This window comes from Odontesthes bonariensis, chromosome 7 (genome assembly GCF_027942865.1).
Source record: "Odontesthes bonariensis isolate fOdoBon6 chromosome 7, fOdoBon6.hap1, whole genome shotgun sequence".
Taxonomy (NCBI): domain Eukaryota; kingdom Metazoa; phylum Chordata; class Actinopteri; order Atheriniformes; family Atherinopsidae; genus Odontesthes; species Odontesthes bonariensis.
Window position 1 is genome coordinate 6,013,272 of NC_134512.1, and position 17,335 is coordinate 6,030,606.

The window sequence follows — 17,335 nt, forward strand, 5'->3', positions numbered from 1 at the left end:
TGGGAGCTTCAATGTAAGATGAGGGTTGATCTACTACTGTAGACAACAAAGCAAGGCTGCTCAATTTCTCCATTGATAAAATAAATCCACAACTTTACAACATAAAAATTCATAAAAATTCATGTAGAATATAGCATATACTTTGTTGTCTACAGTAGTAGATCAACCCTCATCTTACATTGAAGCTCCCTGATCAAGGAAGTGACGTCGACACAGCTTTAGCCCATCTGAATGTTTTTGGATGCTGCCGGTGATTTATTATTTTTGGGCAGAGCTACGGTGTAAATCAAGGGCAAATAGTAATGAGTAGGTCTATTCTAAGGTAAAGTCCACACACATAGACTTGATAGGCCCGCCAAACACTGCCGGAACGATAAGAACGAACGATATTTTACGTTCCGAACCGGTTCAGGAACGATATGTTGGTGGCGGAACGCAAGAACGAAAACGTTAAACATGCCTGAACCGTTCGGAACGGAACGATTGAAAAATAATTTCGTTTTCAAGCCCTGGTCAGAACACAATTAGTTTCTGAAGTTAAAATTAGACGCAATCCTCAGTGTGGATAGAAGAGATATAGAGATGTTCTGTCATTCTATGGACATTTTAGCTACTCTTCGCTTTAGGGGTTGACTTGCTGTACCTTTCTCCTTTAAAATGTCTTCTGAATATTCTATCAAAGATGTGTTTATCATTGTATTGCTGGGTTATGAAATTTGGGCACTTTTACATACACAACACAGTTCTGTCTATTGCCCCAGTTCTGGGGCAATTTTACATTACCATATTTTAGCCATAGGTCCCAAATGTAGCCAATACTAAGCCAAAATTTGGGTTGGGGCTTTTTGATTGTTCATCTGATATGGGTTTTTTTTTCATTCATGTATCAGATTGTAAAATTTTGATTTAACCTTTTCTCCCTCAATCAGTCTCATTCTTTAAGTATGTCTGCATCTAGGTTCTGTTTTAATTATGGGTGCCAATGCCAAAGGCAGGGCACACATATTACTATTGTGCATACTTATTATTCTCCCGTTTCCGACACGAAGTTCGGCGTGCTACTAGTCCTGCACCTATGGTCCGACCGGCATAAAAAGCACATTGCCGCGTGCAAAATGATTGGGAATAGTGTGCTATTATTTGTGGCTATCATTATTATCATTTGGGAATTTTTACAATGGAGAAATGCATTGAAAACCACTAAACGAGCACCAAACTGCCCTATTTTGGAGGCCTCATAACTCAGCCATACGGCATCCCAGAGACATCATTCAAAGTTCATAAACGTGACAGGAAACACTCAACTTTGACCAACTAAAGAGTTTGTTGATATATTATAGCCTACAGCTTTGACACAACGGCAGTTTACGTTTTAGGAAGAATAAAAAATGCCTGACATGCTGCTCTCACTCTGTTTCCCATTCTTAAATTTAACCTCAAAACATAGGTATTTCTGTCCTCTTTCACCCAAATGCACCCTCATTGAGCTTGGCCTCACAGATTTCTCACAGAGCGCAGAGAGCCACCATTCCAGCTCCCATGCCCGGCCATTATAAACGGCCAACTCATAAAATCAATGTGAAAACTCATTTTAAAATTGCCATTAAAAAAAAAAAACCATACATGGGAGAAGAATAAAAATTACAATCTTTCAGATACGACTTTTACTTTTCGAACAGCGACTGTTTGTTTGAGGCATATGCCTCAGTATTAAACCCCAAGGTCATAAGGACACAAAGTGAGGGCACTTTTGTCAGTTGGCTACTGTCTTTCTTACACATAATGTCTCCTATTGGAACTAATTATGATGCCAGAGCCAACATGGCTGCTCTGTTCTAACAGGGCAGAGCCTAGATGACTCCCCTGTTCTAATGCCCCTTTTCCACCGAACATTTTTGTAACAGTACGTCTCTACCCTGATAATAGTGCTTATGAGGGCAGAGCCAAGATGGCTGCCCTATTACAACACCTTTATGCCAGCCTGTGTGTGCACCTAATACAATATAACATTACAGCCACTGTCTCTCACTGGGCAGTAGCTCCTATGGAAACAGCACAGTCCTTCTCCATCAGAAATACAGGGGACTCCACAGAAACCACTCACAGTCTTCAGGAGACCTTTCTGCTATTAACATCAGGAAAGCAGAATCCTCAAACTATTTTGTGAAGTTTTCGTGTCTCGACGCCGCCATCTTGTGTCCAGAATAATAATACGTCAATTGGAGGAGGCAGAACCTCAAAGAGGCTACACTTCGGACCTTATAAAGCCGTTATCACGCGTGTTCTGCAACTCAGTTTTTTGTGAACCTTGGCAGCGTTTGTTGGTGTGGACTCGACATATTCTGTGACTATTTGATACAGCTGGAAACCAGGCAAACACCAAACATCCATCAAAAGAGACGACAAAATCCGAGGACAACAGTTCTGACTTCTGGCTGTGAGGTTCATATACAGGTAGTAAAGGGAATCGTGGACTTATACCTGATACCTGACTTCAAACCGCGTGTCAGCTGTTGAAACCATACTCTCACCCCGTAAATGGCCAGTTATGCTGTTGTTTGACGAGGTAATACGCACCCTCAGGATTAAAGCATACCGGACCGAGAAAGTAGTTCAGCAGGGCAAAGTTGAACAACATGTGTAGCTCACATAGGTAAGGTATGGAAATATGTAGGCCTACTTCAGTTGGATATGTGGTCACACTAGTTTGACATGCTGCCCAACTACGTAAACAAAGAGTCTTACCAGGGACTCTTTTTCAACAGCTAGTGACACTTTACGCTGAAGTTGGTTTCCGATTCACAGCTTCCGAATCGCGAATTAAGAGGATAGGCATAAAGGGCCATTTCACTGCATTTTTTTTGCATTTTGATCGCCCTAAACACTGTCCTGTATGGAAACTACAATACTTAGACTGCTCAAATCTGGATAGAATTATTCTAAAGAGGCTGTAGATTAATTAAAACCTTGTTTGGGATTTGCAAAACCTTTTTCTGAAGGTTCACAAATCAGAAAAAGGTTTCACAAATCCCAGACAAGGTTTTTGTCGAATTAGTTCCAGCAAAATCTGAAGACTGGCCCCCTGAACCAAACTAGTAACAGTCAAAGTGAGATCTAAAACATTGAACTAGTGGGAGATGAGATGTCACTACACACACCAGTTAAAGCTTTTTTGGTCTCAGTAGTAAAGTGTAGCAAGCACCATTCATGTAAACGAGTGAAATTTCATCTCATCGCTTGTTTTACCTGTGACATCGACATGTTAACTAGTTCAACAAAAAGTCAGACATGTTGAACAAACGTCTCACTCGCTGTGCACAGTTGTTTACTAGTGCTGAGCAAGGCTGAACTTTTTCAAGAAAAATTCTTACGTCTGAGAAAAATCAACCTGTTCATCCTGTAGGTCTTTACATGCTCTGTACAGTCTTACTAGTGACACACAATTCTTTAAACTACTTAACTAGTTAAGTGAGAGGTACAGTGTCCCTAGTTCACTTTTTTGTGGACCTTACTAGTTCACTTGTAAGAGAATATATGTCACTAGTTGATTAGTAAAGCAAGATAAAGAGCCTGCAAAAACAGCTGCACGAGTGTCACTTGTGGACATAATGGCTTTTACTAGTTGACTAGTGGTGCTTTTTAACATCACTAGTATCACTAGTAAAGTAAGAACCACCTACACTAGTATAACTACTGGACATTGTGGCGCATACTTCCTAACTAGTAGTAAATTAGTCCCTAACTGGTAAACATGTGAAGATTTTAGTTTGAACTAGTTAACATGTAAGCAACATACAGCCACTAGTTTACTAGTTGCAGATCTTCAGGACAACATGTTAACTAGTATGAACACAGTTTAGATTTATCATAAATTTTTCTCTTAAATGATTTTAAAATTATTACTGACGAGAATAGAGCCCATTTTATCAATTAAATTGAGAAGTCTTTATATGTATTACACAACAAGGCAACTTATAATGCTTTGAATAAGACAGATGGCATTTAATTGAAGGTATCATAGCTTAAGCTATAAAAAGAAAGTTTGGCCATGTTTTTGATTCTTGTATTAGCAGGTCAGGATGGATGAGAAGCAGTGCTATGCGAAGCTGTCAGTCCGGCCATCCAGAGGGCTTGTGGATGAGAAGTTTGTTGTTCTGGTCCAGAACGTCCTCCCTGGTTTCCAGCTGACTGTCCATGCCTCCCATCAGTGTGAGGATGAACACAGCTGGCATGCGTTTGCTCAGTACACGGCCGATGCCACTGGGACTGTAAATGGTACATGGATCAGAACATGGATGTGGAAAATACAAGAACATTACTTATGAGATGTGCACAGTATTACATTATTTGTTCTCTCTTCTGTACAGTTTCAGAAGATGCCAGTCTGGGTGGAACATATTTGGGGGTTGAACCGATGGGTTTACTGTGGAGCCTCAAGCCAATTCCAGGCAGCAAACCTGGACTCAGGTCAGCAAGCTGTGCAGATGATACCAGTCAGTATCTGTTGTTAATATCAGAGCTGACTCTCCTGTCATTCTTAGGATGAGGAAGAAGAATGTCCAGAATCCTATGGTAGTAACGATCTCAGTGTACCAGGGTCACCAGACAGAGGGCTTTGCTGATCAGGTACCACTGGCCAATGTGTTGGTGGAGCGCTGGTACATGGCCCCCGGAGTCTGCAGAATTCCGGTCACAGAAGATGGACTCACTGCAACTCTTTTCCTGCCCTCAGGTAAGATTAAAAGAAAGTCTAGTGAGAGATAAGACGGATATCAGCTCTTGCAGTGAGGAGCCAGTAGCTGTTTACCATGCTGTTGACAAGCAGATTTGCAGGAAATCTTTGAAATTTTGAAAAATAGATTGTATATTCTTGGTCAGAGTAGAAAGAGCACAAACTATAATTATCAGAACGATGTGGTGAAGGCTCGGTTGTGCTTTATAGAGTAGTGCTAAATTAAAAAATGAATTTTGAGGAAAGAAATACATAGAAAACTTTTTTTTTTTAAAGTTTTGGTCATGTTCATTCTTTAAGAACAGCTAATTACAATTGTTATAACTCATGTGTGCAATATGTTATCAAATCAGATTTGTGCCAATATGAGAGTAAAGTTAACTAACTTGAAAATATTGGAGAAAAATTTTAGATATTTATATGGTATATATACAGTAGCTTTATTCCTACAATATTTAAATGAGTATTGATGATCTATTTTGTCTGTCCTCAGATACTTTGTGGTTTCAACTTTTAGGTCAAGTTTTTCCAATATATGTAATTTAAAATTGATAGCCAAGTAACCCTACTGCTCATGTACACGTTTGGTTTTTGGGTTAACACCTTGCCAATCTTCATTCCTGGGTAATTGGTGCATGTTGCAACAGCTTTTGTTAATAAGCATGCTAATTATCCGCAGAAATCCATGAAGCTTTAGTGAGCCATTACCCAATGAGGCTAACTTATTGCTATTTTAACAATGGGGTTTTATCTCTCTCTGTGAAGTGATTCAACACTCTTGAACCTGGGAAGGTACTGAACAAAGATACAATCCCAGGTAGGGTAGCTATCAATCCACAATGCTGATAAAAGTTACTTTGTCTCATTTCAGAAACTTAAATTTTTGTAGGGATCTAATATAGTCAGTGAATGGGTGATGAGAGCTTAGTGTTGCTGCTGCTCAGATTAAAGTGTCCACCAAAACAGACCTGGATCAAAATCCACTAGCTGTGATGAGGAACGTCTGGGACACTGAACAGTCACTCTAAAACTCACCAGTCAATAGGAATGAATCCCTCAAAATACTCCCATGTTTGTAGCTTCTGCCAGAGCTGCAAATATAAGCCATGGTGAGTAGGGATGTCACAATACCAGACATTTAATAGTCGATAACAATACCAGGGAAATTCCATGGTAAAAAAACAAAACAATAAATTACATGTACTTCAACATACTCATTTATTAAAAACATTTGAAAATTACAAAAAAAAAACGTGGCATGTAGCGTTCAAGTAATAAATAAAAATAAACCACAGATACTCTTTGCAAAGCTCTGTTTCCGCTGTTTCTTGTGATATGCGTTTCATATCTATACGATGGGGAGTTCGTTCAACTGAGAATAATGGGTGTGAATTTGCCCGCAAAGTGAACGTTAACATGACTTGAAACTCACTCACCTTGAATTCTTTGAATAAATCTGGATGTCTGTCTTTGAGGTGCTTCGCTAAATTGGAAGTGTTTCCTCCTTTCAGATGAAAATCTCTTTGGCACCGTTTGCATGTACGTTTTTGCGAATCTCTTATTAATCCCTGAATATCCGCCTCAAAAGCAAAGTACTTCCAGACACGACTCTTACTATTTTTCTTTTTGACGAGTCGAGGCGGAGCTGTCGCTGCAGCTGCAGTTGCCATCTTCCGTGTTCCTTTGGCATTTAACGGCACACTAGAACACTAGGTGTATATGGTGCTCAGGTTATGTCCAGAGGAATTTCATCCCTGGTACCTAAAGTACTGTAGAAAAACGAGTACCGTCATGTTTTTAGAATTGTGGCATCGACTTGGTACCAAAGTATCGGTTCTCGTGACATACCTAATGGTGAGTCAGAGTAAAGGTAGGATCGGTGAGAAGGAAGCAAAAAAAAACTGATAGCAAATGTACTAACGTCACAACAAATAATTACACAAGCAATGTGTTTACAAATCACAAGTTTTACTTTTTAAATAACTTTTAGCTTCAGTGAGATCTATTTTATGTTCATTTTTATCTATTTTTTATGTTTGAGACTTATTGCTTTGTTGAGTTGGCACAAATCAGATTGCATAATATGTTCACTATGTCAAAACCTTTTCTGTCTCCCCACATCTCCCAAAATCGTTTTTGAGAAAGGGAAAAAATACAGCACAAGCAAGCACAAAAACCTCTTTAAGAAACAGTTTAATGCATTTTTTTTTCAATTTATTTAGCTTGTTTAATCAACATTTTCTTATGTTTAAAACTTGTTGATGGAAACACATTGGAAAAGAGGTGATGAGGAAAAATGTATCAACAGGTATTGTTTAAAACAACAAGGAATCAGCTTTCCATCATGAGTAAGCCAATGTTACTGACACACAAAATACTTTTAATAATAATAGTCATGAATATACAAAGGTTGTTTTTGCTGTCGTGACTTGTCTGAAGGACCTGGACCTTTCCCTGGTCTTCTGGACTTGTGGGGGGGTGGTGGACAATTGGTGGAGTACCGTGCAGCGTTGCTGGCTTCTCATGGAATCGCCTCGCTGGCCCTTGACTACCTGACATGTAAATTCACAGTGGAAACTGGGAAGATGGTGGACAACCAATACTTTGAGGTGAATCCAATTGATTTAATATTTTGGTCACAAGGGTGTAGCAAAAATTAAATTAAATAAGATAAAATCAGAAAATCACTGTTTTCGTAACCTGGTAGTTCCTGTAGGTTGTAGGTGCGAATTCAACCGTAAAACTACTGACTTTGTTATCTTTTGCTGAGAACTTACTGAGAGATGTACGCAGGCTGTAGAAATACTGGGGCCCAAACAAAGTTCAAGCAGCAGATTAAAGCTGCCGTCGGCAGGTTTTCAAAATTCCGAGTCTAAAGTCGGAATATTCGAACTGATACAACTTTCAGGTCCCTCCCCCTCTGTGGACGAGGTTGTGCACGTGAGTTCACACCAGTGTGCGTGCACACAAGCTGGGGGCAGACTCACGCTCAGCATGGAAGACGTGGTTGGTGACTGTTCTGCTCAGATAATAGATAAATAATAAACCTAACGTGATTGGTTAAAAACAGCCGGGAGCGCTCGATTTTTGCAAGCACGATTACAAGCTTTAGAGGGAGCTACAGAATTCGGGATTTTTCCTAAACAGCCTATTTAATATTCTACTTCCAGAATCCCATGACAGTTCAAGCTAATATGACTAAAAAAAAGTTGCCGACGGCAGCTTTAAGTTCAGCAGATGAAGTTCAATTCAATTGAATTAAATTAATTTCAAATTGGTTCAATTGATTTAATTTCAATCCGGATACAGTTTTAACCCCCAAAGGGAAATTATATTGCTGCAGTATAAATTATTGATAGAGAGGTGTTAGGATTGTTACTGCAGCCACATCAAATTATGTTCCTTCCCTGATGTTCCCACTGCGTCCTTATCAGGGCTCCAAGCTTGTCAATTTTATATGCCTGTGATCTCACATTTTCTATTGTGAGCAAACCACCGCCTTCATGTCCATTTTGCTCCTGTCTTTAGTCCTAGATGTCTCTTCTTCACTTCATTTGAATTTGTGGTCTAATTTCATTGGAATGTTAAATTAAATTAAATTAAATTAATTTTTATTTATATAGCGCCAAATACCACAAATGTCATCTCAAGGCACTTAGATAATAAAGTCAAATTCAAGCCAATTGGAATTCAATTAATTGTAATCATAATCAGTTAAATAATAAATAAATCAGTTGCTCCCACATGCAAACAGCTTTCCCACTCATAACAGATGTCATAACAGTGACAGAATTACCAGCAGAAATCATTCCAGCAGCACAGCATTCATACTAACCTGAAACACAAGTCCAAATTATTTTTTTTCACAGAAATAAATGCTCATGATTTAAATGTGACTGGTCCATGTAAGATACTAAGTTTACAGTTATACAAGATTCTGCAGACTTTTGTGTGTGTGTGTGTGTGTGTGTGTGTGTGTGTGTGTGTGTTTTATCAGCATGTCTGTTTGTGTTAGTAAACTTATTATTGACCCTTGCACACACTCATTCAAGGACAATATGCCAGAATTTTATTACTTTAAAGCAATACAATGTAACTTCTCAAAAAGCCCACTATGGAGCTCCCCCTACAGGCTTGGAGGTAATGTACAGTTACACTGTCATAAATACAACACCCTTTCACTTTCACTTTCACGTTTGTTGACGAACTGGCGAGGAGTCAGAAGGTGCAAGCTATGTCGACCGAGAAGGTAAGAGTAATCAAATGTACCTGGGAGCGTGAGAGGGGTCTATTTGTTTTTGCGGTAGGTGTGCCAGAAAGCAAGTCGAAGTACTTCCGCTCAGCTCCCAGGCCGCTACCGGGCCGCCACCGAGCCGCTCCAGCAAAGTTACATAGCGCAGTTTTTCCAACTCAGACCCCCGAAGGGCATAGGAGACAGGCCAATCGTAATATTAAAACTCTAGCCGCACAATTTTTTTCAAGCTGTTATTTTAAGGTAGAAATGTTACATAGTATTGCTTTAACCTCTGTGCACTTTGAGGTTTCCCTTGGCAGCAACCTGAGGTAGCTTAATGATTAAGCCATACAGACAGTAACAGATTAGAAATGCAACTTCAAGATTTAAATGTTTGAATTTTGTAAGATTTGAAAGATAAGATAATCTTAACTGCGAGCTGTTTATGGTAAGGAGATGTGACTTCAACATATCAGTCACTTGAATCTCAGAGGAAAGCTCAAAGTTCACCCTGAGATGAAGCCGTCTGTTACACATTGATGGAGTAGTTGCCAGGCTTTATGGCAATACGTGGCCAGTAAACGAGTTTTAGATTTGAATTTTATGATATTGAATCAGATAAAAAAACAAAAGCACTGGTCTTAGCTGTAACTTTGTTTTTCAACTTGTTTCTACTGCAGAGGGCCTACAGATACCTGCAGCAGCATCCTCAGGTCCTTGAGAGCAGGATTGCAATGTTGGGTCTCTCTTTGGGCACCAGTATCACCCTCAAAATGGCTGTGTATTCCAAAGTAATAAAGGTAAATTACATCTTGTTAAAATTGATTTTCACCATTTTAGCATTCTAGAAAAATGTAAAAAGTTAAAACATTTTTAGAAATGCATGCATGTGCTCTCTTGCTGAGTGTTATTCTCTGTTCTCTATGAAGATTCTGTCAGCCAAGATTAGCTCAGAGAGGTGAACCAGATGGACATTTTAAAACTTCAGGTTTAATGTCTACAGGTCTAAAATGTGTTTCGTATGTCTCTCAGCTCAGATGTGCTGTGTGTATTAGTGGGAGCCATGTGCAGCCAGTTGATGGATCTTTAGAGCAAATAATGGGTTGCTTTAAGAAGTAAGTTGATCTGCTCAGTTACTGGTTGATTTATCTTGAAGCTCAAGTGAAACACAATTTCCTAGAAATTTGATAGATAGATAAGATAAAAGCATATGTAAATCTGACACGGTTTTGAGCAAGTCAGAGTTGTGTCATCAGTCAGAATTGGAAAAGATGGCAATATGATTTTAATGAGTTAAATTTTTGTCCAACAAGAAATTCTGAAAAGACTCAATTGTCTGATGACAACGAGATGATTTGGCGAAATCTGCTGCTGCCCATCCCCACTGACCCATCTCTCAAAGTGGATGTGAGTACTATCAGTCACAATTTCTCTTAGTCTTGTATCAATTTTGCCTTTACCTGATAAGGTGTTGTTCAAGTACTTTATTTGGAACCACTGTTTCAAAGTGGATCAAATGTTTGCTTGTCCAATACAAAGTAAGACGTCATTCAAATTACAGGTCTCAAACTTGACACTTTCAGCAACAAAAGGGAATAGATTGATCTTCACTGAAACAATATTGGTGTACCAGCTATAACTGAAAAAAAACTGAGAACTTTTGTTATCTGCAATCAGCTGAACATAGTTTTCAAATAACCCATGAACACTAGTGTTGCACCGATACCATTTTTTGGCCCCGATACCGATACCTGGCTGTGCAGTATCGGCCGATACCGATACCATACCGATACTACTCTGTTTGAAAAAAATAAAAATTAAAAAAAATTAATATATATCATTTATTTTTTATTTTTTTTCAAACAGAGTAGTATCGGTATGGTATCGGTATATATATATATATATATATATATATATATATATATATACATATATATATATATATACTGTATATGAAGAGCTGCATACTACTTGGATGTAAAATGTAAAATCTTTATTAGTTTACAAGTTCATAAAATACATGGGGTGGGGTAGCCTGATTAACATAGACTTTCAAATCTCTTCGAGATTCTGGTCTGACCAAGACCATAACGAATACGATTCGAAATGGCCTGGTCAACCCGCCTCCCTCGGGTTGCTACTGGTTGTGGCCAGAAAAGGCTGTGCCTAAGCTTAAGCCAATCACACCACTCTTTCCTCTGACGTATGATTTAGCTACCAGCGGGGCTAACTGGTAGATTAAACTCTTACCAAAGCCAGTAGGGAGCAAGGCGAAAACGTCTTTCCTGTCAAGAAATGATTCAAGGGCTTTTCTTTGCTCGATTTTTAACGAGAATCTCTCATCAAACACTTTCATTACAGCATCTACAGCAGTGTCAAAAGCTTGACGCTGCTCCATGTTGATATTGAATGAAGCGCTTCCGTGTACAATCCATGGGTTGAGTGGCAGTTCAACCACGTCACTACCTTGAACACGCCTCTACCCTGGGCCGTTGCCGCTGCTCAAAGTTGATTGCTTCCCGAAAAAGTGGGTGGAGTTCCCATTTTTTCGGGAACTCGAATCCACCTGAATGAGCAGTTTGCCTGAGTAAGTGTAGCAGAGCCGAAGGTGTTGCGTCACTGCGAGGGCGGAGCCTGGGTAGGGGTGGGGGGCTCCGATCTAATGGAGAGAGAGAAGGATTGGGAACGCAGGCTTCCTTGGTCGCGACACACACGACAGGCTAACCCTTAACACAGCACACAGAATGAAAACCCACTACAAGTCAGGCTAGCTTCACTAGCTTTAAGGCACACTTTAAACACAGCACACGGAATGAAAACCCACTACAAGTCAGGCTAGCTTCACTAGCTTTAAGGCACGCTTTAAACACAGCACACAGAGTCAACACACCACAAAACACGTGGCTAACCTGCAGCATATGGCGCCCGTTTAACCACAGACCCGTCACTCCTCCCCACGCAACCCCACCAATCAATACCACATAAAAATAGGCCGACCTATACATAAACACTAAAACACGAAGTTAAAAGGAGAGGAATACTTAACTCGCCCACTTGGCGAGACCCTCCCCTGGGGTCTGAGCTTGTGCCGCCGTCCAACTCCCCGGGGTAACGGCTTTGCTGGACGGCGAAGACGGTAACTGGCTGTCAGCTGGTAGTGCGCTGTCATGACCGCACAGGTAGCGATGGCGGCCCAGCACTCTCTATCGTGGACCCTGTTTTGACTACAGGAGGAACCCAGCCTCCCCTCCTCACACTCGCGCTGCAAACTCCCCCTGGCTAGCTGTCTTCGTCGCCGGCAGCTCTAGATGACTGCGAACGACACCCTCCCCAGCTAACAGAGTGCCGTGTCGCCAGACGTCTTGCTCCCCATACATAGAAAAAGCTGCCCCGGCATTGGTTAAGAGCGGCTATTGGCCCGCTCTCATTGGTCTGGAGCAGGCCAATAGCGATAGCTGCACAGTGATCACAACACAGTGTAGCGAGTGTCGGGAGAGAGAGGGCTACGTTCAAGTGTCGGTAAATGGTATCGGTGCCCTATTTGTTGGTACTCGCCGATACCGATACCACCATTTTAATGCCGATCAGGGCCCCGTCCGATACTGGTATCGGTATCGGTGCAACACTAATGAACACCAGAACTTTCTCAGCTTTGAAGCTACAGGATGTGTCTGTCTGTGTCTGTCTCATTCACAGTGATGATAACCAATAAAATCAGAGAAACAGATGATAGTTAATAATAGAGATACAAAGAGCTCCAAAAATGTAAACTCTTAAAGTGTACTGCTTTCATGCACTGGCCATGAAAAGCAAATGAGTGAGGGATTCAACATCCAAGAATGGAGCACCTTGTTTGCCCTTCAACACAAAACATCAAGATTAAGGCTTGCTGAAAAAAATGTTAATAAACCTGATGAGTATGGGGAGCACAGTGTAATAGATTAAATATATTTGTACTAGTGGGTTGAAGTTATTGACAGAGATTATATGTGTTGTTGAGACGATGGACTGATGCCCAAAATGCTTTTCTTTTTAAAAAAGTTTTTTTTTTTTTACTGTTTTGAAGAAGACTTGAGTTGTAGAAGGGGGAATGACAACAAATTTGTTGCTCACATCCAACCTTGCAAAAAATTTAAAGTAACTTGATTTCCCAGCTGATTGCGGTCTGAGCTTACAAACAATAAACTCACATGACTGACCAACATCTTCCCAGATTTAATATCATATCCCAGATATATATATATAGCCTGTATTTCACTATAGTGGTGGTTGTAGATGGAAATTTCAGCGACATGATATAACTTAAGTGGTCATTGTCAATGGGTGTACTCTCTTACTGACTGTAAGCATGAAGAGTTGGGCTCGACTGAGAAGGGAAAAAGACATCTGTAGCTTTGTGTAACATCTCCATATAAATAAATAATTCTCAAGGTATAGGAAGATGTTGCATTAATATTTGAAGCTGCAATAGGTGATGAAGTGTAAAAAGCTGCTGCTGTTTGTGTCTGAGCAGGTGGGGCGACTTCAGTGTCCGCTGATGCTGGTTGTGGGTGAGGACGATCAGAACTGGTGTGCCTGCGAATCTGCAATGGATGTAAGTTTACTGACCTGTGATCTTCTTGTTTTTAATAGCAAAATTTTTTAAATCATTATGAAAAGCAACCAAATAAATCTTTGCAAAGGATATTTTGGAGTTCCTTAAAATGCCTAAAAAATTTAATTCCATGTCTTTTGAACAAGAGGTTTCAAAATCAAGGAAAAACAGAGCTATGGATTGCAAAACCTGCATATTACATTAATATGGCAACAGAAGCAAGAGTAAATAAAACCAAACGAGAGCAATGAGAAAAAACTTTCAATGAACCGAAAGTTTGAAACCTGATGGTTTCAAGTAGCAAAATTAACAAAATGAAAAACAGAATGAAAGTAGTTATCATTTGGAAAATATTAAATCAAAAATCGATAAAAGACATTTGTCTGGGTTCCTGTGGCTGGTGTCCAATTGTATGCAGATTACATAGTTATATGCTTTTAGAAAAACAGCTGATGTAGTTAAAGATCAATTGTCAATGCACCTTGAAGTTATTACTTGATGGCTTGAAAGGTTGTGTTTGACACTCAACGGTATAAGGACAATGTCTACACACATACACACATATATTTATATATATCAACTCAACTCTGTAGAGTGGGCAATCATAATTTTGCAGTTAATTTCATGTTGTAGATTTTAGTAAAGGCCCTGTCACACTGTTGCGTATGAGAGAAGCGTATGAGTTGCGTATGAAAATTAATCATACGCACGAAAAGTCCTTGAAAATAAAGAATGACTAGCGTATGAGTAGCATATGAACTGCGCAAGCCCAGCGTACGTTTCAACGCGCCTATTGAGAATGAGGAGTCACGTGACTCCGGTCGGCCAGTCGGCCATGTTGGCAGAAGACGCTATTGGTTGCCAGGGGCAACGCCATTAACTCAGCAGCCTTTCCACATTGCTCCATTATTGCAGTAGACGACGCGCTATCAACATCTCTCGAGACATTCATCTCGATCATGCCTCCCAAGAAGCAATCGTCGTTTGCCCGTGCCCTGGGCCGAGGAAAAGGCAAAAAAACACAAGAATCATTCTCACCCAAACCTGCTGAAATGCCTGATGCACCTGCGGCTGATGAGTTACATGCTTCTGAGCGATCAAGATCCCCAACTCCTCCTCCTGACCGCTCCCGTGAATCGTCGGTTGCCTGCCGCCTCCATCTCCGCCCGTCTGGCGGAGATGGAGGCGGCAGACGGGCGGAGGCTATAAATACGCTAGCTGTACGGTACACCTTCATGCCAACATATGGCAATTTATGTCCAGCGTTCTCGACCTATCAGTAACGTCCCTATATCGTACCTCTAGCGTATTCAGCGTATGCCTATCGTATGCTTAGCGTATTAACCATACGCACAAAAGTTTTGAGCATGTTCAAAAATTTATTTCTGCCTCAGCGTATGCCAACGTATGCCAGCGTGCTTGAAATGTATACAATCTATGCCTAACGTTCCCCTGGCGTATGTCAGCGTATACCAGCGTATGAGTGATAATTTTCATACGCTAGTGCCATACGCAACAGTGTGACAGGGCCATTACTCTTCATACATTTGGCCACCAGATGCCACCAAAGAGGACTATGTTGAGTAATGGACCCTTTTTCAATACAAGTTTCAACGGTTGGGTCGCGGATGCAACAGATTCAAGAGAGAAACCCAGACTTCCCTCTCCCCAGCGACACTCTGTACTTCCTCCTGGGGGCTCCCGAGGCATTCCCAGGCCAGAAGGAACACATAATCCCTCCAGCAAGTCTTGGGTCTGCCTCACAGCCTCCTCCCAATAGGATGTGCCCATAAGGGAAGTGACCAAGAGGCATCCTAACCAGATGCCCGAACCACCGAAGCTGGCCCCCATACACTGCTCCTCCTGAACCAGAGGTTCGACAATCGATAGGAGCCTCCTCTCCAACACCCTGGAGTAAACTTTCCCGGGAAGGCTGAGTAGTGTGATCCACCTGTAGTTGGAACACACTTTCCGGTCCCCTTTCTTAAAAATGGGAACCAACACCACTCCCTAGGCGTTGACCCAAACCTCCATGCGACATAGAAGAGGGGCGTCAGCCAAGACAGCCCCACCATTTCCAGAGCCTTTAGAATCTCATCCACCCCAGCTGGATCGAGGAGATCCTCAAAGTGCTCCTTCCACCATTCAGCAATTTACTCTGTTTGTGTCAGCAGTTTTCCACCCAGGTCAAGCACAATCAGCAGGAAAAATGAACTAGAATACAAAACTTAACATGACATAAAAACTAATAAACAAAAACACAGACCATAACACTACCTTTGTCTGGCCATATCTCTGCAATGCATGCAGCATACGTCCTGTGATTTAGCCTGATTACCTACTCAGATAATCATTTAAGATTCAATCCTTGGCTCAGATTGAAAATATTCTGTCCATTCTTTGGTTTAAATCTGTTTAAATTTGTTATTGCTTTTTATAGTTAAGTATTGAATGGCCAACATAAGTCAGAAAGAGTTATTAAAGTCTAACATGTAGCCAAATAACAAGGAAACCCTTTTAGACTTACCCAACAGCCAGCTATTTTTTGCAGTTCACTCTTCACCCTTAGATAATGTAAGCAGCTATTATTCCAGAAAATTAAGGCATATAAACCTGCCAATGCATCACAGCGTTCTTGCAAGAGTGTGTACACACTGATTTACCAACAATAACATTTTATTGCTAAAACAAGCACAATTGGGCCCTTGATAAGTTGTAGTAAAATTAAAATTACTACAAAAAGTAACTAAAAGTAAAATTGGATCAAAATGCTTTAAACAGGCTGGCTATAGCTCTGGACAAAGCTTTAGTTTGTCAATCAGAGGGTCAGTGGCTAGATACCCGGCTTCCCCAGACTACATGTCAAACATTATGTATCAGGTTTTAAACTTCTTGTTTTCCAGATGAAACAGATGATGCAGCAAGCAGGGAACAGCCACCTGCTGACCGTCCTGTTGTACCCAAAGGCAGGTCATCTGATAGAACCCCCGTACTCACCGTTTGCACGTGCCAGTTGTTTCAAATCAATCGAGACACGTCAGAAGGGTAATATTGCTTTCAGGCCATTAAGCTCACATTCACAGATTTTTTTCAGGATGTTTAAATGTTAACCTGCCAGCACAGACACTTAATATCTGAGGACTGCTTCTGTTTGCAGTGATGGCTTTGTGGGGCGGGCAGACACTGGAGCATTCACGTGCTCAGGAGGACTCCTGGAGGAAGATATTGATCTTTCTTAGGGAGAATCTGTATGGCACCCCCAAACCCTGTACCCCATTTTCCCACCTGTAATCAAGATGACAACTACTGATTCTAGAACTGTTGAAGTCATAATGATTTTATCCCCAAAAACAATCATGGGTAACTTGCAGTGGAAGCCCTTCTATGACGATCAAAGCTGGAGTTTCTGCTCAGTGTGAAAACACCTCAGATTTGTAAATTATCTTTTGATCGATCATTAACAAATGACAGATTTTCTGTGGCCCAACTAATCAAGTCACATGTGTGTTCAGGAAATCCATCCTTGTTTTTGTTTTGTACTGTCATACTGTATTATCATGATTTTAATAAAATGCTAAATAAGCTAACATAATACTTGGAATCCTGTTAACTTGTCAGAAACACAACTCTACCTCTACTTTCAAATAGGAAAGAGGCTGGAGCACCAGACAAGACCATTTTAGTTATTGCTAAGTTGGCCTGTCATTGACAATCTGTTGCCATGTCAGAAATATTATTGTATAAGCATGTATTTTGAAGTTCTATTTCAGTTAAC

The 17,335-nt window shown here is 40.6% G+C and overlaps 1 protein-coding gene across 4 annotated transcripts; it reads left to right on the forward strand.

Annotated features, from left to right (window-relative positions):
- Positions 1-1,911: 1,911 nt before the first annotated feature.
- On the forward strand, positions 1,912-17,152 carry LOC142383665 (peroxisomal succinyl-coenzyme A thioesterase-like). 4 transcript variants are annotated; one of them, XM_075469308.1, is made up of 11 exons: positions 1,912-2,566; positions 4,071-4,275; positions 4,368-4,467; positions 4,542-4,732; positions 7,172-7,341; positions 9,647-9,766; positions 9,999-10,081; positions 10,280-10,373; positions 13,480-13,560; positions 16,464-16,605; positions 16,718-17,152. In XM_075469308.1, exons 1-11 carry the CDS (start codon positions 2,549-2,551, stop codon positions 16,849-16,851), a joined length of 1,338 nt encoding a protein of 445 aa, XP_075325423.1. In that variant the 5' UTR covers positions 1,912-2,548; the 3' UTR covers positions 16,852-17,152. The 4 variants fall into 4 exon arrangements, with proteins under 4 accessions (XP_075325423.1, XP_075325424.1, XP_075325425.1 ...); XM_075469309.1 differs by having other exon boundaries at positions 1,913-2,566; positions 4,074-4,275; XM_075469310.1 differs by having other exon boundaries at positions 1,914-2,454.
- Positions 17,153-17,335: the final 183 nt, after the last annotated feature.